Genomic DNA, 20,237 nt, shown 5'->3' with positions numbered 1-20,237 from the left:
TGGTAATACATACAATTATAAAAATTTCAGATTTATTTTAAAAAAAAAAACAGAAACAATGAAATTTTAGCGGGACCAATAGAGGCAATAGAATTAAAATTTAAAAAATATTGGAAACTCATTCCTTTTCTTTTTTATTTAGTTGTCATATTTGATCCTAGAATTAAATTAGCGCGTTTAGAAAATGGTTTAGACACGTTAAGTGAAAATTTATGAGACGAATCTTATGCTAATCAACTAGGAGAGATAAGACAATGTCTTGTAAATGTATATTTGCAATATGAAAACAGGTATGGGAACTAGTGAAGAGGTGAAATACCTGAGGAAGTAGCATCAGAAGAAACAAATGAAGACTTCAACTCCTAGAGTGCACTAAATAGGCCGAAGAGACCCGACCCCGAAGCATAGCCTCCTTTTTAGAAGCATCAACAACAAATATATTGTCCTCCATGCAGCTACAGAGTAATGAGCTTCACCAATATTTGGGAACCCCCAACGTGCTAACACCAGATCCACAACAAAGAGCCAACTTTATTGTCTTAGAATATTGGAAAACCAGAAAATGTGTTTAAATGTGTTTTTCTGATATTATCAAGACTTGCCCTGGATGTTTTCTCTGTTTCTATCTCAACCGTCTCATCCAAACAAACTTTTAGTGCAAGTGCAAGTGCAAGAATTTTAAATGACAAGAGGAGTAAACTTTCACCAAAATTGATTGAAGTCTTCATATGTCTTCGAGATTGGGAATGGTTGCGTCATTAGGATCAATACGAGGTTGTCGACGATACTTTAATAGAATCATTTCAATTTTGTAATTTAGATGATACAAATGAGGGAGGTTCTAGTCAACCCTTAAATTAGTTGTTTTGTAAATTGTAATTTTGTAATTTGTAAATTAATTGTCAATTATTGCACTCTTTTTTCCTTACCAAGTTTTTTTCCAATTTTGTTTTTCTTGGTAAGGTTTTTAACAAGGCAATAATTATTGTAATTTCTTATTTCTTATTTTATTTTTTGATAAATGAATAAATCTAATTTTTCTTATATTACAATTTAATTTAATTAAAATTGAATTAATATTTGAAATGTTAGCAAAAAAATAAATTTAATTGAATTATTGATATTTGAAAAGTTAGCTAAAAAAATTACACAAAAGAAAAAAAAAATTCCAGACCAGCCTGGCCCGGCCCGCACAAAAACCCACCGGATTAGGGTTGGCAGGCCGAGCTAGGCCAACCCTTCTGGCCAAAGAGGCGGGCTTGTTGGCAGGCCGGATTAGGCCCCGACCTGCAATTTTGCTTAACCCGCCACAGGCCGAGTGGATTATTTTTTCACCTTTAATAGAATCTATGACTTATTACAACATTGTCATCTGCTTCTAAGTAGAACTACAGAGGTCTTCAATGAAATTAAATTCTACAAACATAAATGTTGGTTTACTTTTTCTTCGATGACGTCCTTTCATCTTTGCATGATTCCTTTGATAAATTCGAAGTGATTCAAGGATTTAGTGATAAATTTCCAAAGGGTGAAATTAGTTTAAGCGGAGAATATAATTGTAATAAAAAAAAAAAAATTTCTTTTTCCATTTTCAATTTAAAGCTTTGTATTTACAGTTATAAACAGTTAAAATGTAAATTTAAATGAATGGACTAAATAATAAAGCATGAGAGAAAATCAGTCAATATCATTATCATACAACTATAGATTATATAATTTGTTTACAAAACCATAATCTCAAAGCTCTTAAAATCTAGTAATCATTTCTAAATCACATCTTAACAGAAGAAATACCCATCGATCTCATGTTTTATTGTTAACTTAAATAGATAAAAATTTACTTTCAATTTTTTGATAAGTGCAAATATAAAATTTCGAAGTAAAAGCTTGAGAGGAGAAGATTAATTTTTTTTTTTTTATTACAATTATGTCCTCTTTAAAATTAAAGATGGGGGCAAAAAGGAAATAGAGTGGCTACTGAAAATCGCTTCCCTTATATTAATTCAAAGTTTAGTATGCAGACAAGCAGTAAACAGTTAATCCTTTTGCTTAAAAAAGATATATGGACTTATCATATACTCAAATAATACTTGTACATGTGTTGATACTTGATAATGCTGCGATTGCTAACTTCTTATTTTGCCTTGTATAAATTAAAAAAAGAAATTACTTGTTTTTAATTAACTTGCAAAAAATATTACTCTAGTCAAGACTCATACTTTACAAGAAAATTATAACAATGAAAATAGAGAAAATGGTTTACCATTATATACAAAATCATTTTTTTGAGAGTAGAATAGATTTGAAATTTAATATGTGAAAAATAATACAATGTAACAAAAACATTTTTAAATTTGACCAATATACTAAAAATCAAATAAAATGAATAACTATAACATGCTTCTAGTTGACACATTGATTTATAGTGTTAAAAATAAATAATAATAAATATTATGAAAAAAAATCATTTAATTATATGTAATAATTTTTACATGTACAATAATGCAATACTATAAAAACAAAAATATTAATTAAATGTCAATAAATGTTGTTACCATGTATACAAATTACGACAATACATTTAAGCATATAAAATATAGTAGAACCTCTCTATAGTCATAGCGGTGAGACCAAACTAATTTTATTACTATAAAGAGATTATATTATAATAGATGTATAGCTACAAAAATTATTATTTTAACTTAGTTATCCTTAGTGCATGTGGTATAAAGGTAAAATATACACTACATTGATAATTAATTAATGGAGTATGTCAAATCCAAAGTATAAACATTGATAAAAGATATAGATATAGTTTCGTGTCAAGAAGTTCTAAACATGTTTAAGAATCAAGAAATATATTGACTTTAACAAGAAGATATCTATGTTGGTGAGTTATTACGTACCCGTAAATTCAAATATGGTAGCAACTTTAAAGCATAAATCATTGTTCCAAACAACTTTAGATAACTATTTTATTTCATCTCAAACCTTTAATATAATATAATATATATTTTTTGTAATATAAAGATAATTATTACTATGTGGAGGCAAGTTCATTAAGACGGGTTTTAGAAAAATTATAACTTATTACAATGTAAAATTTATTCTTATTTATAAATGGCACAAGTTAGGACTAGAATTTTTTATAACTCTATAAAGGTTATTCGTATATAGAGTATCACTATAGAGATGTTATACTGTAATTGTTTATTTTATAAATAACAATCATACTGTCTTATTGCAAACTGCAAAACGCAAATCAAACTGCAAAACGCATGGGCTTAAGTAAAGGAAAAAAGAAAGAAAAGAAATGAATTTATTGTCTTACTTAAATGAAATATATGTGTTATATTGATAAGTATTAATGAAAATATAGTCTAAGAAAAGAATGTAAAAAGAAATAATATTGTGTTAAAAATGATTACCATAAAACAACTTTTTGTTGTTTCCTCAAAATCCTAAACATCACTCAAGCAAATTTTGCATTTTCATTTTATAAAAACATTTTCTATTTGTGAAAAAGTGTATCACACTTTACAACCGAAAAAAAAAAAAAAAAAAAAGTGATGGAAAACAGAATCAAAAACGGAAACAAAAGGCCTAAATCATCTTGGGTGACCTGATTAAATGCTGAGTTTGAAAACTTCAGTAAGTTTTATTTAATTTTTGAAGTTGCTTCAATACCCAGAGTGATAGTCATCATTTGATTTTTTTTTTTTTTTAATTAACTAAATCTTTTAAAAGCTTTCTTTTATAGAATTATTTATTAAGAGTTTTTTTAAAAGACAATGTTTAAATCAGTGAAGTGAGTTAATGTATTTATTCCATTCAAAAACATTTAAAGGATGTATAATCTGTTTTGTTTAAATAAAATGTTAGAATTTATAATATGGTTTCTACATTAAACATATTGCTGGTCTACTATGTATATGTATATATTTTATATTGAGTTTTGTTTAAAGAATGTTGTATTATTTGATTTGGTCAATCGTTCGTTGATATTGTTTTTTTGTTCAAATTCATACCAATATTTACTAATTTATGATTTTACTTTTTGATAAAATTCCTGATAATTTTTATTATACCAACGCTGATTATAATTATAAGTAGATGTTTGAAACTAATATTCTTAAGGTTTATTCCGTTATTTTAGATATACAATTATTAAGTATTTATTTATTTTAATTGGGTTGGTTGATAAAAGACAGTTATTTTTGTTACAGTTGTTAAAAGGAAAGAAAACTTATTAATTAAGGAGCCGAATTATTCTTAATTAGATTTGAAATTTCTAAATTAATATTAAGATTTTGGTCTTTCGGGGTAGCTTTGCGGGCGTTTGACCAGATTACATTTGTTGCTCTGACCAGATTCCCGCTCTGCCCTTATGGGTATAACAAGTTTATTTCCATTTGGTACTTGTTTAGAGAGCGATTAAAATGTTTGGCATAATTCTTTATAAAGACATAAAAAAAAAAAAAAAAAAAAAAAAATTGTTACATAGCCAGTAAACGTTTTGTTGTGATTATTGTATGAGGAATTTACAAGTGTGCTTAGTAATACTATGACATATTTTAATTGTTTGTTAAATGAACATATAGAATGTTTTTAAAAATGAATAATACTACACATACATTATTTTTATACAACATTTTTCATACAATATTATCTGACAAGATATGATTCACTAATTTAAAGTTAAAATTTAATTTTCACCTAATCATATCTTGCCATATAATGTTGTATGAGAATAATATTTGTATAGTATTATTCTTTAAAAATTATTTTCCATGAAATTACTTTTATTGAAAAATTATTTTCCCCTACATGAGGTCGAGGATTCGGATAGCTCATTAGTGGTAATATTTCAACTTTCAAGTGATGGTGCAAGCTTCTGATTTCATTTTCGTTCCATTAAATTTCACCAACTATATAATATTTTATAATTATTGTTATTTAATTACTGCTTGGGGACAGTTTCGTATTCTCTTGGACTTTGGGCTTGTACCAAAGCTTGCACCCATCAGTGCACTTAGCAAAGCCCAAGGGTAGCAGTTACTGGGTAACTACCCAACAGCAATTTCCTAATCTCTTATAAATTAATTAGTTGGTTCCATTTTTTAATTAAGGGTTAACGGATGAACACAATAATCTAAAGAAATTGCAAAATGGCAAGAAAACAACAAGGAAAGCTTTATAAAGGCAACGTCAGCTTCAGATCCTAGCCATCGGATAGATTATACAGTTAAGGATCAAAGCACATGCCCCAGTTGCCAGGTGTCATGACCATAAGACCCACACACCGCAACAGTTATGGTGCGATAGACGCATAAATGCATTCTCGTCAACTGCACACTTGCCATAATCGTCACAGATGTGATAGAACAGTAATTTCAAAGTTCAACAACCCAAAAGGTTGTGACGTAGAAGCCAAACCCTAGAGTGAAAAAAGCAACAATGTTGTAGTATTGAGAGATATAATTGGTTCACAGAGACATCACTATGACCTTGCAAACCGAGGTGCCTAAGTAGTATCCAAATTTCCCTGGGGCAAAACAATAAAATCCTAAATTGATATGCTTACTCACTAATTAAGCAATCTAAAGGATTTCTCTCCAAAATAGGAAATAGAATTATGATTAAAGAGAGAATCTATGGGAAAGAGGAAAGTGAGTTGAGTTAGAGAGTGAACAAGGACTAGATTCAATCCGAAAAGGGAAAAAGATTTTGCATTCTCTTAAAACTCCAAGAATCCTTATACAACCTCAAATCCTACCGCGGCAAGGAAAGTTATTCTCTAAACCCTATTCTATTTCACCATATAAAGGAGGCTAAACGACATAGAATGATCACTTTGAGAAAGTCTTGTACTTGAGCATTATGTATTGAAGTTGATTGTCATCAGAATTAGACTTTGCCCCTGTTCTAACCCTACGATCATGCAGGTGCCTCTGTAGTTCTTTTGCAGGGCAAAGATTGGTGTTGCATCAAACAATTGAGTCAAAGACAAAAGAGTCAATGAATCCAAGGGTAGAAGCGTAAAGGCACTGTATTCCAAAGGGCAAGACAGTAATCATGTGTTTGGTGTGAAATTGGACATCAACAATGGTTTTGTTTAATATCATAATTTGTGTGAATTAAAAAAAAAAACAATAATTTTATGAATTCTAATTTTTAAAATTTATTAGTCCCTAGGCTGTATGGTATGCATTTAGTAATTATTGTATTTAATTTACATTTTTAACAAATTAATTGGTTATATAAATAAGTAGTATATAATTATTGGGCACCAGACAATATGAAAAGAAGTGAGGAATTGAAATTTTAAGAAAATGGTATGAAGTGATTAAAATTTTCAGGTTAATTGATAATTTATTGTCTCGACTATATTAAGAAAGTAAGAGTGAATAGCCACACCACAACCATATGTACTTGTGTGTCAACTAAAAAAGGGAAGTCTTGAAAATTTCATAATTGAATTGATTTTGTGGGGTGCGTTTATGAAGGACGATATCTCTTAATTGGGAAAATGTTGAGGAAAAAGAAGTTTCTTTTATGTTAAACCGTAGACCCCCGAGGTATGATATAATAACAAAAATCCCCCTGACTATTCTTGATTTTTTGTTATTTTTATTAGTTATGTAAATGTTTACATATGAAGCGGGTGGTCCCCTTGGGGGTTGGGGTAAGCCTAAAATGAGTAGTGATGAATTATAATCAAAGGGGTCTAAGCTCACGTGTAGGGTTCAATGCATTTGATATGGTAAGCATGATAATGTTAAAAAAAATTCATGATTAGCCATGCAGGGATTGGTATTATGTGATATGATTAAAATGAGCTCACAAAGTTAATGAGGTCATATTCATATATCATGGTTTTAACAGTGGGTCATCAAAAATTTCACCAATCATAAAATTACCATCACGTGTCTAACATCAATGCTGTCCAATCATAATTCATGGGTCAATTACTTATTTACGTCACGGGTGAAGCAATCAACTCTTTTTTTTTTTTTTTTTAAAAGGTTAGGTTAGGTTATTACCCAGTTGGATTGGTTGTGCATAATTGTATTTACAGAGAAAGTAGAAGAAAAAAAATGATGATGATGATGAAAGAGTAGTGATGAATGCCTATCTGCGGCCATGCAAATCTCTTGAGCACTGCCATACACATTTAACCCTCTTAAATCATGAAACCAAATTTCTTTTTTCATTAAGGGTGACTCAAATATTGCTGCAAAAAGCAATTTAAGACACATTAATAATGGGGTTTTGCCATCATTGGTTTTTTCAGACGAGATTTATAACCCTATCCTCCCATTTGCCTCCCTATGTTATGTTTCTTTAGAAGATTCTACACCTCACTTTTATTTTCTGATCTCGGAGAGGCCCATGGATTGGAAACCCATAATAGGCTAAATAAACGAGCTCCATGAGGGGGAAGAGAAATAAGTTGACTATTTTGCCCATACAACACCACCTGTCAACCATGATGCTTCACGTTAAGGCACTCATAGCTGAGGCTGGCTGTGGCTGGCCCAACTCTCTTCCAACCCATTATTATTTCAAGCTCACCATAAATTTGGCCAAAATTTGCTTAACTTATGATGATTGAAATAACGTAAAACAAAACATCATCAATGGTGCAAATCTGTTTGGTCATTCCAACCCAAAACTAAACAGTAAAAGATCTTTTTGACCAAATTTATCTAGCAAGTATAGACTAATAATACTATAGAGCAATATAATACATGTGAAGCCATAAAAGCCCACTTGGTTTTAGTGTCTCTATGCAAAAACCGCCATTTAAAGTTTCAACATTGCATTACGGCAAAGAATGATTATTACCAACAGTTGCCAAACCAAGCAATAAAACGAAGAAAGCAAGGGAAGGGTCTAAACAAGAAGAAGATGTGAAGAAGTAAAACAAAAGCGAATTGATTATGGGGTAGAAGAAGGAGTGTGTTGTGATGATGGTTAGAACCAATCCAAACCATCATTGCGAATCTTGGGACGGCCTAGCTCACCATCATTTTACAAGCCCTAGCCGAAAAAACTAAAATCCCATAATTGTCCTTCTCACACCCATAAAGACGAAAATACCCTTGACCCATCATCATTCACATGACGCCATACCCATCATCATACAAACCAAAACATTAAATCCTCGCCCCTAACCGGCCGCCTTCCATGCTTACAAATGCATGATTGTTGTGTCAGAGGAGAGAGGCTTTTCCTCTATATATTTACTTCTCTGTTTTTTTCACTTTCTCCCTCACTTCACAAACACAATTTACTCTTTTCTTTTAAAACAACTGCAAACTAAACTAGCTGTTAGCTTAGCTTAGCTTATCTTGGCTTCCTCGGCCACCTTCAACTTCAAAAAGGTGATCTTTTTTGAAAGGATAGAGAGTGACTCTGTTTCTCTCTCTCTTTTTCTTCTGTTTTCTTTCGTTTACAAGGTTAGACATGGTTTCTATGTCCACTACTACAACAACTCAAGAGACGATGTTGGGAGTTGGGATTTTCTTTACTTTGTCTTGTTCACCTCATTTTGAGGAGGGAATGTTTGCTTTTCAAGTGTTTCTCCCTTGGATTCTACAAATTTCTTTTTCATAGCTTCTTTGTCTTTCTCTACCTCTCTCAACTTGTGTTCTTTTACTTTCTTCTGTCTTTTAACAACTTTCGGCCCATTCTTTTTATAATAAGAGAACACAGTGGTACATTCTATTCTTTGCACAATCATACAAGCCAAGAATTACATCTACTTATAGATATCTAGCATACTTAAGTAAATGCAGACACAGCAAAACATCAGGCTGCTGTTGGTCTTCTTATCAATCTTTATCCTTTTCTTTCATCAATGGGCACGCAGCCGAAAGACTCCATTTTTTCACAAGTAGAGATTTTGACAACTGTTTTTCCAGCTCCACATCTCTCCCATTTGCTCTATTAATAGCTACGGTGGTCCATAAATATTCACTTCTTCTTTACCCTTCACTTCCCCTGCTCTCCCCTGTAGCTATGAGTTTCCTACTCAACTGTTAAATTACCTCTATCAAACATATTTTACATGTTATAACATTTTTTATTTTGAATATTTAGATATTTGATTCAGTTGCCTCAGCTCTCCTTCATTGTTTTTCACTCTTTGGGTAATTTTTTTTTTTTTTTGTTTGCAGTGAGCAGTATTTTTTTTCCTTTTAACAGTTGCAATTTTTTTTTCTATTATGGATATTATATTTTATTTATTAGCGTACGGATTTGAATATATTCTTAGTGTCTGGTTGTGTGGTAGAATAATTTATGCGACAATAAAGAATGTTAGCTAAAATACTGATTGTTGACACTGGTGGTTTTGTTTGCAGAAAAGTTCGAAAACTTTACAATATTCAGAGTGATGGAAAGACTGAACTCAAAGCTGTACTTACAGAACTGCTATATTATGAAGGAAAATGAGAGGCTAAGGAAGAAAGCACAGCTTCTCAACCAGGAGAATCAAGCACTACTATCTGAACTGAAACAGAAATTGGGGAAGGGAAATTCATCAAAAGGAAATGCTCCAAATAATATTCCTGACCTCAACCTCTGCTCCACCTCCAACCCAAATCCTGCCAAATCTAGCAAACCATGATTCAGCTAAGTAGATATCATGACCCCGCTGAAGAATCCCCTAGCCTTCTTTTTTTGTGTAAAACCATAGTCAAACACTAGTGTAGTTCTAGTTTCAGTTAATATAGGACAGTAGTAGTACTTTGCTACCAGGTTTACTTTTGCTTCTATTTTCATCTTGGATACATCTTTCTTTTCTGGGGGTTTAAGATATGGATTTCTGAACCACAAAGATGTATCAGGCTATCTGCTAGAGATAAATATGATATTATTGTTATCACTCTCTCTCTCTCTCTCTCAATATACATTAGAATAAAACAGCACCTTAATAACTTGGTAACGATAAAAGAATGCAGCTCTCAAGAAGATAAAACAAAATGCAGAGTGGCCAATGGTCAAAGTGATAAATGAAATTGTGTATTCTATTTCTATAGAAATTAATATATTAGCAATATTATGCCTGAGAACTGTAGAATCCACTTAACAAAAGGTGGAAGGGTAAGAAGCATAAGTTGGCTTGAAATGTTTCAAGTAAACCCCAACGGAGCACAATTTTTTGCAGACTAAAAATTGCAAAGATATTAGAAAAATAAGAAAATGGGCTTGTCATTCAGATTCTGTGTGTGATGGGAGGATCTAATCAAAGGTAACGTCATCAGATTCAAAGGAGAAAGTCAATGAGGGTTCATTAAGTTTGGAAAAAGTAACTCACAAAATCAAATTCATAGACATGACATAGCCTTATAGCATAAGCTGGTTGACCACAAAAATAAGAGATTTTTCTGTATGAGATAACATAAAGAATGTCTTATCATCAAACTCAATGAATATATCTAAGACTAATGCCCTTAAAACTTCATGAGGCCACTCATCACACAACAACTTAGCAACAGCAAGTCAATGAACAAGCTGAAAGGACGACCTAGCTAGCAATCATGACTAATATCTCTTTAGAAGATCCAGGGAAGGGTAAGCTGACTGCAGGATTTCAATCAAACAATACTAATATAAAAGATTTTAATGTGATTCCAAAGTATTACAATACTTATTTATTTTGTTAAATAAGCAAACAATGTCAATAAGGAAGAGAACCCCCTTTTTAATGTTAAGAGAGACAATTGAAGTAACAATTTGATTATTCTATTCTGGTAAGACTCTGCTTTTATTATTATTATGTACTAATTCAATATTTATTAACTCAATCTTATTCATTAAATTAATACAAATTTGACGGTTTTTTAGTTACGATTTTTAATACTTAAAAGAGAGATTGAAAAACTATAATAAAATGTTTTGAAATTGCTTTGATTTTAAAAATCTCTAATGTTATGTTTGGTAAAATAAAATACATTTTTCAATTAATTTTATATAGTTTATTTTCCAAAATATTCTATAATTATTTATAAAATTGTATGATGTTTTTATAATGTTGAAACCATGAATTCCAGCCGAACCACCAGGAACAACACCAGCGATGTCGCCAAATGTGCCATTCCGGCAACCGTCAACAATGTCTCACCGATGTTAACAGTGGTAGTCCAACACCCACAGTGACTGCTACTATTCATCTGTTTTATTTGAAAAGTGTACGTATTTAGTTTATTAATTAATTTTTTAAGATAAGATTATAGTGTAATTTAAAAAATTATAGAGGGGTATATTTGTAATTGCCATATTAAAAATAATTTGATTGTGAAAGACTTACCTTTGGAATCTTTTTATAAAACTGATTGTTTTATAATCAATTTTAAACTTTTTAATCAGTTATATATTTGTTGTTGTAGCTTAAAATTTTAAGTAATTAAGACCCTCCTTGTTTTTTCAACTTAATTTGTATGTTTCAGTCTTTTTGGTGTGTTTGTTTTTTAACTTAATTGTCACTTTTTTTCTTAAATTCACTGAATTGAATATATATTCACTTAATGAGCAGTTATCTGAAAAATTTATTTTAATTGTGTTGATAATAATTATACCATTTACAAACCATTGTTTCAATTTTCTCCTTGTGGGCTAACATTTTTTACTTCAAAGTTTATGCTTTTATGATTGAACTCCTTGATCAAGTATTTTAGCTCAACTAGGTTTCACTACCTTAGATATTTATTTATTTTTCATTTTTTTTAAGCTAGAATATTTTATGCTTCAGTTTTAAATATTATTATTCATTTATGTTGAGCTCTTATATGTTTTGATGTGTCAAAACTAAACAATGTGTAAAGGTATGACATAAGCCATAACCTTAAAATGAAAATGCAATTTTCCAATCCGTTCCCTTTCAGTTCTAATTAAAAATAACTCACAATCAAACCGTTCCAAGAAGGAACAACATTGTCCCATGATGTCGTTCATCAATCTGCCAAATTGAAGCCAACTTCTTGTCAAGTCATTCCAAATTGAACACCTTATTTCGTCAAGTTGTTCCAAACATAACAGAAGACTTATTCGAAGAGGTTGACACACACTCGCTATCTAAAGAAAAACGATCATTCCACATGAATGATGTTGTTCTATCATGTCGTTCATGATTTTGGAATCTTGACACTTTTTGCGATCTGAAGAGGAATGTCCATTTCATAAGAGGAATGCCTGTTCCAAGTTCAAGTTAAGATTTTAGACTTAAAATATTTGGAGCTCAAGCCAAGGTTTTGGAAATTTCAAGCCAAATAAGAATAACCATGATAAACACCTGTTCTTAGAAATTATGAAGTCATTTGAAAGAAGGAACAACATCATTCCACGAAGTTGTTCATAGTTCTAGAATTTTTGGACTTTAAGAGATCCAAGATGAAACGCCCGTTCGCGATAGGGGAATGCCTGTTCGTAATAGGGGAACGACTAGTCCAAACCTTATTTTCAAAGAAAAGTGCATGTTCCCGATAATGGAACACATGCTCCCTAGGTTATGTAGTTTTGTAGAAAGCTGTAATAGTGTATTAAATGAAACATGGACTCTAATTTATTTCAAGGGTAATGAAGACATAAATAGAGAAAGTTTATTGCAAGAGAAAGAGAGAGAGATATTAGTGCAACAATCAATCATCATTATTGAAAAGCCTAGAGCCCAATCTTGAACATAATTTACTCTCTCATTTGTACTCAAACTTGTATCCTTGGAGAGAAATTCAAAACCCATTGTGTATATCAGCCTAGCTTAGAGGCAAACAATCACAAACATATTTTTCATTCATATTGGAAGCGAAATCTTGTAAATCTAGAGGTGAAATCCTGTTAAACTGTTGTATCAGCAAAATCCAATTTTAGTGAAACTTTAAGGAAGTTCCCTTGAAGAAATGAATGTAGGAGACTATTGATTAAAACTCCGAACCACTATAAATCCCGGAACATCTTTTTCTCTCGACTCATTTAATATTTCTTGCATATTTAATGCTTTCATTTATTGTTGTTGGTTGTCCCTGCATATTAGGGTTTTACAATTTAGTATTGAATTAGTTGGAAAAAAATTGGAAATTTTAATTTTGATATAATTTAGTTTATATTTTTGACAAATTATTGGTTCTTGTATTATTTATACTAATAGAACTTAAAACATTTTTTAGGTATAATATAAAGGGACATATATGTCCCAATTATATTTTAATATATTTTTATGTTAAAAAACATACAAATTAACACTTGTAACCAAACTATAAAAGTAAAAAAAACAAACGTATCATTCAGATTTAACTATTTAAATCTATTCAATTTATAAATTAATTCAGTTCTATTCAGTTTTCCAATTAAAAAATAAAACACCAATTAAGTCTGAAGCTACAACAATATATGTTTTGACAAATAAATTATTCTCAATGATTGAATATAATCGGTATATGAATATCCAACACTTTCCACTAAACTTTTTTAATTTAATCATGTTTTAGAGTTGAGTTACCTTTTGCCCCTCAAGGTGTTAGATTTAACAAGGAAAACTGACGACAGGTATACTGAAGTTAGAAAAAAGAAAGAATCTTTAGCATCTCTCGACCGAAAAAGTAAAAACTAAAGCAACAGAGTAAGCTTTTGAAAATGTAAATAACATAAATAAATAAAAAATTAATAACTTAACATAAGGTTTTCATTTCCCGTTGCTACTGAATTAGGCCCATATGCATGCAAATCAATTTCTTCCAAAGATTTCATACGTTCAAAGTTCAATTCCATGAACAATATCCATTCCAACATTTGCAATTCTCTGTTCTGTAGTTATACAAATCCGGCTTCGTGATTGGAAAAAGAAGCCATACGAATGCCACGATTCCAGCTATGAAGGCTACAGTCACTAGTCCTGAAAATAATAGAATGAAGAACAGGTGAGCTTGGCAGAAATGAGTATCAAGGGATTTAATTCTGTTATGAAATGTTACAATCGGTTCACGACACAGTTCCGAATACCAAATTCCACAAGGCAATATGGTAGACTTGAAATACCAAAATCACAATCTCGTCCAAAAGATGTGAGCTATGTTTTTAAGTAAAAACCACTGACAGATTATATAAAAGAAACCAAATTTGCCCCAAACCATGGTAAAATGCCAGTTAAGCTTCTTTTGATTACCAAAAAGAAACTAATTTTATTAAACAAAGATTTATCAATGATTACAAATCTACACTCTCTCCGGTAATAAACAAAATATGGTTCACTTGCGTTACTCATACCTCTCCTCCTGGCAACCATCACAGGCAATCCCATGAAATTGCAAAATACATGAGCAATTAATGGCGCAACAAGATGCCCTGCAAAGAATAAATGTAGTACATCATGGAGGTTGAAGATATACCAGACAGATGATAAACTAAGCAGCCGAATAAAAAAGAACAAACTAGTCTATTATATTAGTGAAAGTATAGCAAGCATTGACCACTAAACAGCACCAGATTTGGCCCTACACTATAATCTTGTCCGTGTCAACCATAAACTCTGACTATTGGAGATTTTAGCAAGCCTAGATAGCCCTTCTTAAGGTCATAATTCAAAGACATAAGGAAATCTTTTGTGAAGGTAAAATCTCTACCTACCAAATATGAAACTATTCTAGACACCATAAATGGCCACTTTTCCAAGAACTGCTCCCAGAAAACCTAAGTTGTCATATTTACTTACATGGACATTAATGAAATTATTTATGAAGTAATTGCTATACACATCTGAATAGCTTAAAGGATTAAGATATTGTATGCAATTGTTTTACACAAATTCTTAATAGTTTAAAAGTATGAATTCTTTTAATTATAATCTCAGGCCTGAAACCCTTCTGCTATAAATCATAAACTAATCATTGGTGTCTAAGCATCTAAGATCTCAACTTAAAATCTCATGAAAGATTAACAACACCAGTTAACTCCCTATAAGAGCAACAATTCATACAGCTGTATGTAAATCTTTGACACAGTTACATCAAGATATACACATTAAACAAATGAATTAATTGTTCATGTCAATTCAAAACTTCTAAAAACCAGGAATTGAAGACAAAATGTAATAAGTAGATGTTAACAACCAATTACTTACCTGTCTGCACAAAGAGAAAAGAAGCATACCAACCAAAGACGACTGTGTAGCCAAGTTGAAGACCTGACATATATAATTGCATTAGAAAACAAGATATTGATACATGGTAAATATCAGATATCATTTATATTCAACAACAAAAAACATAAATAAAAAAATTCAAACTCAGAAACACGAGTACTTCAAGAAGATAAAAAAAGCAAGCTATTCAAATAACAAACTGACATTTAGCTATACATGAAAGCAAGAAGATTAGTACATACCTACAGCCATGGAAGCTTTTAGCAAGCTATAGTTTTGAGATCTATAGATTTCCATTAAGTGGTTCAAATGAGCTGCACGATAAGGATCAAAGACAGTAAGACTATTCCAAGAACAAATTCACCTTAGCATGAAATTTGGTATATGAAAGAGAAATATTATACAAATATATGTAACAGATGCTGAAACAAGAAACACATGTATGAACTATGGCAAAGTATTAGAATCCATTCAATGAATTGCTTTTGAGAAACTGTTTGGCAGACAAAAATGAGAAATTTAATTTTGCATTCTTGAAACCTGAAAAAGTTTCTAGTAGTTAATTTTTAAAACAAAGAAGAGGCAAACAATGACAGTGTTCAGCAGTAATATTATGGAGAATTAGCGGACAGATTTGAGTGTTTTTAAAAATTTTGCTTCCCAAAACATACAAAACCACAAATATTGAGTTTAACACTAAATTTCAGAAGCTAAATTTTGTCATTATAAATTCTCTTTTCCAAGTGCCACATGAATATTTTCTCTTATGCTTTTGGATTTTTAAAACATAAAAATGATATTAAAAAAAATCTAACAACACCATAAAGGTCATGAAATCTTTGAGCAAATAAGGGATTAAACAGAAACTATTTTCCACGCACTCTATTGTCAACCAAAGAGTTTTTAGGGCCAAAAATGTTTATCAGAAGACAAGAAATATAACATAAACAAAGCAGTAAGTCACAAAACGCTGATGAGGCCAAAGTAGTCATCACATCTTACATTCAAGAATGAACGAAAGCTACTACTATATATATTTATAAAATTTATACAGTTAATTACAACATTGTTTATAAATATATAATGTGATCTAGAAAGAATATTAACAGCACTCTTTTATACCTTAAATTCGAGTGATTGATCAGAATAGTGACCCATTCAACAAGTTACAAGCATTTCATTGTAACAGGAGGCACAAATTCTACTAAAGTTCCTGTACATATTAAACTAGATTTTAATCTCCACTGAGAGTTATTGACTTACCCAAGCTGAAGAAGATAGGGCAGATAAAAATGACAGTATATATCTTGAATCCTCCACAGAGAAGTAAAGGTATCATACATGCCCTAAACACCAACTCCTCTGTTAATGGTGCCTGTTCATTGAAGTACAGTCAAGGACTGAGGGGGAACTTATTTGGATTGTTCCTTTAAAAATCTTACAATTGATCAAAGGACATCTAGTGATTAATGGAAATAATGCATGAATAGAGCCTCCATCAAATCCATTTCAAGAAATTTGAAAGTGAAGAAGACACTCATGTATTTCTACTAAATAAACAAAACACAGCTCAAAATGATAAAGATACATCGATCATTTGAGATTTAGGTAAGTTTATATAAACATATATTACAAACAAATGTATCAGCTTCTTTTTCAGTTTGGTAATGCATCATCTTTCTTTGATTATTGTTAATATTATGTTTTCCGGCAGACTTTTACATCCTTAAACCAGTAATGAAAACATTTAACATTCAAATGGAAAAACCACAAGTAATAAAACTAAAGAAAACACATTTACATTTATTTACAAAGATAAATTAAAATGTTGAAAACACTAACCACAACATAGTTACGCCAAGCTAGAAGATTGGATGCAATAGAAAGCAAGTAACTGAGGAATGTTTGGGTTATACTTTTGATGCGGTCAAACAAAAACTCTCCACCATTATCAAAGTCTGTCTTCCATGAATTCACCAACAACAGACACTTGAGGACCAAACTTCCAGCATACATAAGAGAAGTGAGGAAAAGAGGAAAGACCACAGCTTGCCACTGTTTCACACACAAAATTGCATTTCAGCATGCAAATTTAGGAATCAGACACCCTTTTCCAAATCTGCAGACCATACAAGAATATAAAGATAATTAAAAAGTGCAAACAAATTGCTCCTCACTAGCACCCAAATCATTATACTCACAATATGATCCGCTCGAATGCCATACACACTAAATATATCCGATGCCTCCCCACTTCTTACCTAGCATTATTAAATTTTTTTGAAATCAAAGTCAGTTGGGGAAGTAATTGGATTTACAAAGAATAAAAGTAAGTTCAAGTTACAGTTGAGCTTACAGGGAGTATGAGAGCAGAGAAGAGAAGTGAGAGGATAGAAGCAATAGCAGCGCATATGAAGCGTCTGATGAGGAAATTGTTAAGAGATGAAGGAGGAGGGAGACGCAATATCAGAGTGGGAGCATAGAGAATCGCAACATATAACAATGTCATGAATATGCAACCAATCACTGCCACTGTTTTTGAAACACACGCTTCCATTTCTGGTTCCATTCTGAGATGAAAGAGGCAAAGAGGTTTGGGTTTGTTTTCAGTTTTATTGTGAGTTGACTTGTGCCTAGTTTTTGGTATCGTTAATTCTTGCAAAGGAGGGTTTTCTCTCGGTCCACTTCAGCACACTGCGACCCTAGCCCCAGTCCGTAGATCATGTTTGCCGCAAAGGTCTCATAGTATGAGTTAATTACACTAACCTCCCCGTGAGGTTTCAATATTTTACGTAAGCATAGAAAAGATGATTAGATTAACACAGACACCCCACTCGGTTTACTTCTGTTAGGGCTTTGTTAATTGAGAAGTTTCCTTATACCCCCTCAAATATAAAAACCATACAATTACCTCTACTAAGTACTAACTAGCCAAAATACCCTTGATGATGCCTCCACCTTTTGCAATAACTTTATTCCCATAGATATTTCAAGATTTAACCATTATATCCATGTAATTGGATAAGAAAAATTCATATCGTTCTTAAAAAAAAAAACATAAAATAATTAATTAAAAACACTTATGTAACACCCACATTGAGGTATGTAACTTCATTTCCCTTAGTTGTAATGTTTACTCCAAGATGAATGCATGAAAGTTAGCTTGAGGAAAATTTTTCATAGTTTGCCGCGGCAAAGGAATTTTGCCGTGGTGGCAATGAACTCTCAACCCAAATTCATGGCAGAAAATATAGTCTTCACCGGGGCAAAGAACTCACTGGAATTTTTGAGAAAATTCTGGAAAATTTGCTTAAGGGCAAAATGGTCATTCCACCTATAATTAGTTAAAAGTGTGGGGAGTGAAAAGAAGTAGAATTACATGGAGAATGCAATGGAAATGAGGACATTATTGTAATTGACTAAGAGACATAGATGGAATTTCATAGAAAGTGCAAGGGTAAAATGGGAATCTATAAGTATTATTATGTTATATTAAGGATGGAAGAATGAAACCCTAGCCACTTTTCCCCTCCATTCACGTCACTCTCCACCCAAATTCTCTCAAATTTCTTCAATCAATCTCCAAGGAAATTCATAAAGTTTGGTTCATTTTTGGTGGAATTTCAATCCAAAGCATCCCTAGGGTTTAAGAGAAAGAGAGTTGTATTAAAGGAAGACTAAAGTGTTTGGGTTGCTCACATCTAAGGTAAGTAAATCCAACCCTAGTTATGATTTGATCAAGAACTGTCTAGAGAAAATTCTTATATGTATGTATGTGTTTGTATGTTGAGAGTTGTTGATGGAATTGATGTTGAATGATGAGTAGAATTCAGCCATGAGAAGGAGTGTTTGTGTATATGGTGTTTGGAGGAAGTTTGAATGAATTATGGAAGAATTGAAGTAGAATTTGTGAAGTTTAATTCCTGGTCAGGTTTGATGTTGGTTTTAAGGAGTTTTGCTCCAAATTTTGGTGGCTTGAGAGGGATGTAGAAGTGTAACCAATTTAGAGTTTGTGTGTGTGCATACAAATTGTTTGATGAAATGTCAAAGAGAAGTGCATGCATGGATATGATTACTTGTTATCTCGATATGAGTTTGTAGATGGTAGAGAATGACATGTACACATGCCATATTTCATTTTTCCATCTAAACATGTGAATTTAGAAAGAATAACAAGCATAAGCCCATCTACATGTATACATACAAGCATTAAAGAACAAAGAGAAATGAAGAAACCTATTAAAGAACACTTTTGAAGAAGAGAAGAGAAGGTTGTTGCGATGAGAAACCTGTGAGTGATTAGCCCCACATGCATGCTGCCTTTAGTGAGCGGCCTCAGAATAAGAAAGAAGAATTTGTACAGTCCGTTAGAAGTGCATGTGGATGGGGATTGTACCCAGAAAAAATTTGAGAATACACTCACACAGCCAGGGTTCCGAATCCATGCCTCAATCGATTCTGATCGGTAAGAAAGAATAGAAAGAAAGAAACACAGAAAAGAAAGAAACACAGAAAAAGAAATAGAAAACAGAATAAGAAAACAAAGAAACAAAAATGAAAATGCATATCCTATGCATTTGTGCATATGCATTATACCTATGTATGATACCATTCCCACTATCCTGGGTAAGTGAGAAACCAGAGTTTTAGAAAGAGCAGAGAAGAAAAGAGAAGTTTGATGTAAGGAAAGAAATTCAAAATATGAGCAACGGAGATAGAAGAGTAGCATAGTGGGTTTACTTACTGAGCAATAAGTGTTCACTCTATTAATTTCAATGTTTTTACAGGTAATAGATGAGATGGGGTCGGTTGGAACGTCAAGAAGCGGAAGAACTTGACAACACTGTCTGATTGTAATTTGAGTTTATTTTTGTGAATTTATGACTGAGTGTAGAGATTTGTGTATAAAGAAAAATTACTTATGGGCGCTCTATTTCATACTCATATACATATATATTTTCTATAGTATGTTTAGTGAGTTTTACTTTATATTTCACAAGTACACTAGCTAGAGAGAACTATTACAACTTATATTTCTTTTTAAATTTTATTTGTAAACTAAAAAATTTTAAAAAGTTGAAATATAATTTTTAAATAC

General features: G+C 31.6%; 2 protein-coding genes across 2 annotated transcripts; one reads left to right on the top strand and one right to left on the bottom strand.

Moving 5' to 3' along the window:
• Positions 1-9,382: 9,382 nt before the first annotated feature.
• LOC116129203 (protein LITTLE ZIPPER 4-like) lies at positions 9,383-9,850 on the top strand. The gene has a single exon (XM_031414948.1). The coding sequence runs from the start codon at positions 9,401-9,403 to the stop codon at positions 9,632-9,634; it is 234 nt and encodes a 77-aa protein (XP_031270808.1). The 5' UTR covers positions 9,383-9,400; the 3' UTR covers positions 9,635-9,850.
• Positions 9,851-13,493: 3,643 nt separating this feature from the next.
• On the bottom strand, positions 13,494-17,708 carry LOC116129228 (CAAX prenyl protease 2). The gene is made up of 8 exons (XM_031414979.1): positions 17,496-17,708; positions 17,341-17,400; positions 16,982-17,194; positions 16,403-16,514; positions 15,382-15,453; positions 15,119-15,181; positions 14,266-14,343; positions 13,494-13,894 (listed from the first exon to the last, which is right to left on the bottom strand). The coding sequence occupies exons 1-8, from the start codon at positions 17,706-17,708 to the stop codon at positions 13,761-13,763; spliced, it is 945 nt and encodes a 314-aa protein (XP_031270839.1). The 3' UTR covers positions 13,494-13,760.
• Positions 17,709-20,237: the final 2,529 nt, after the last annotated feature.

The sequence above is a fragment of the Pistacia vera genome, unplaced genomic scaffold (assembly GCF_008641045.1).
Source record: "Pistacia vera cultivar Batoury unplaced genomic scaffold, PisVer_v2 Contig21, whole genome shotgun sequence".
NCBI lineage: Eukaryota > Viridiplantae > Streptophyta > Magnoliopsida > Sapindales > Anacardiaceae > Pistacia > Pistacia vera.
Note: the sequence above shows the minus strand (reverse complement) of the source record. Positions and strands in the feature narration are given on the sequence as shown.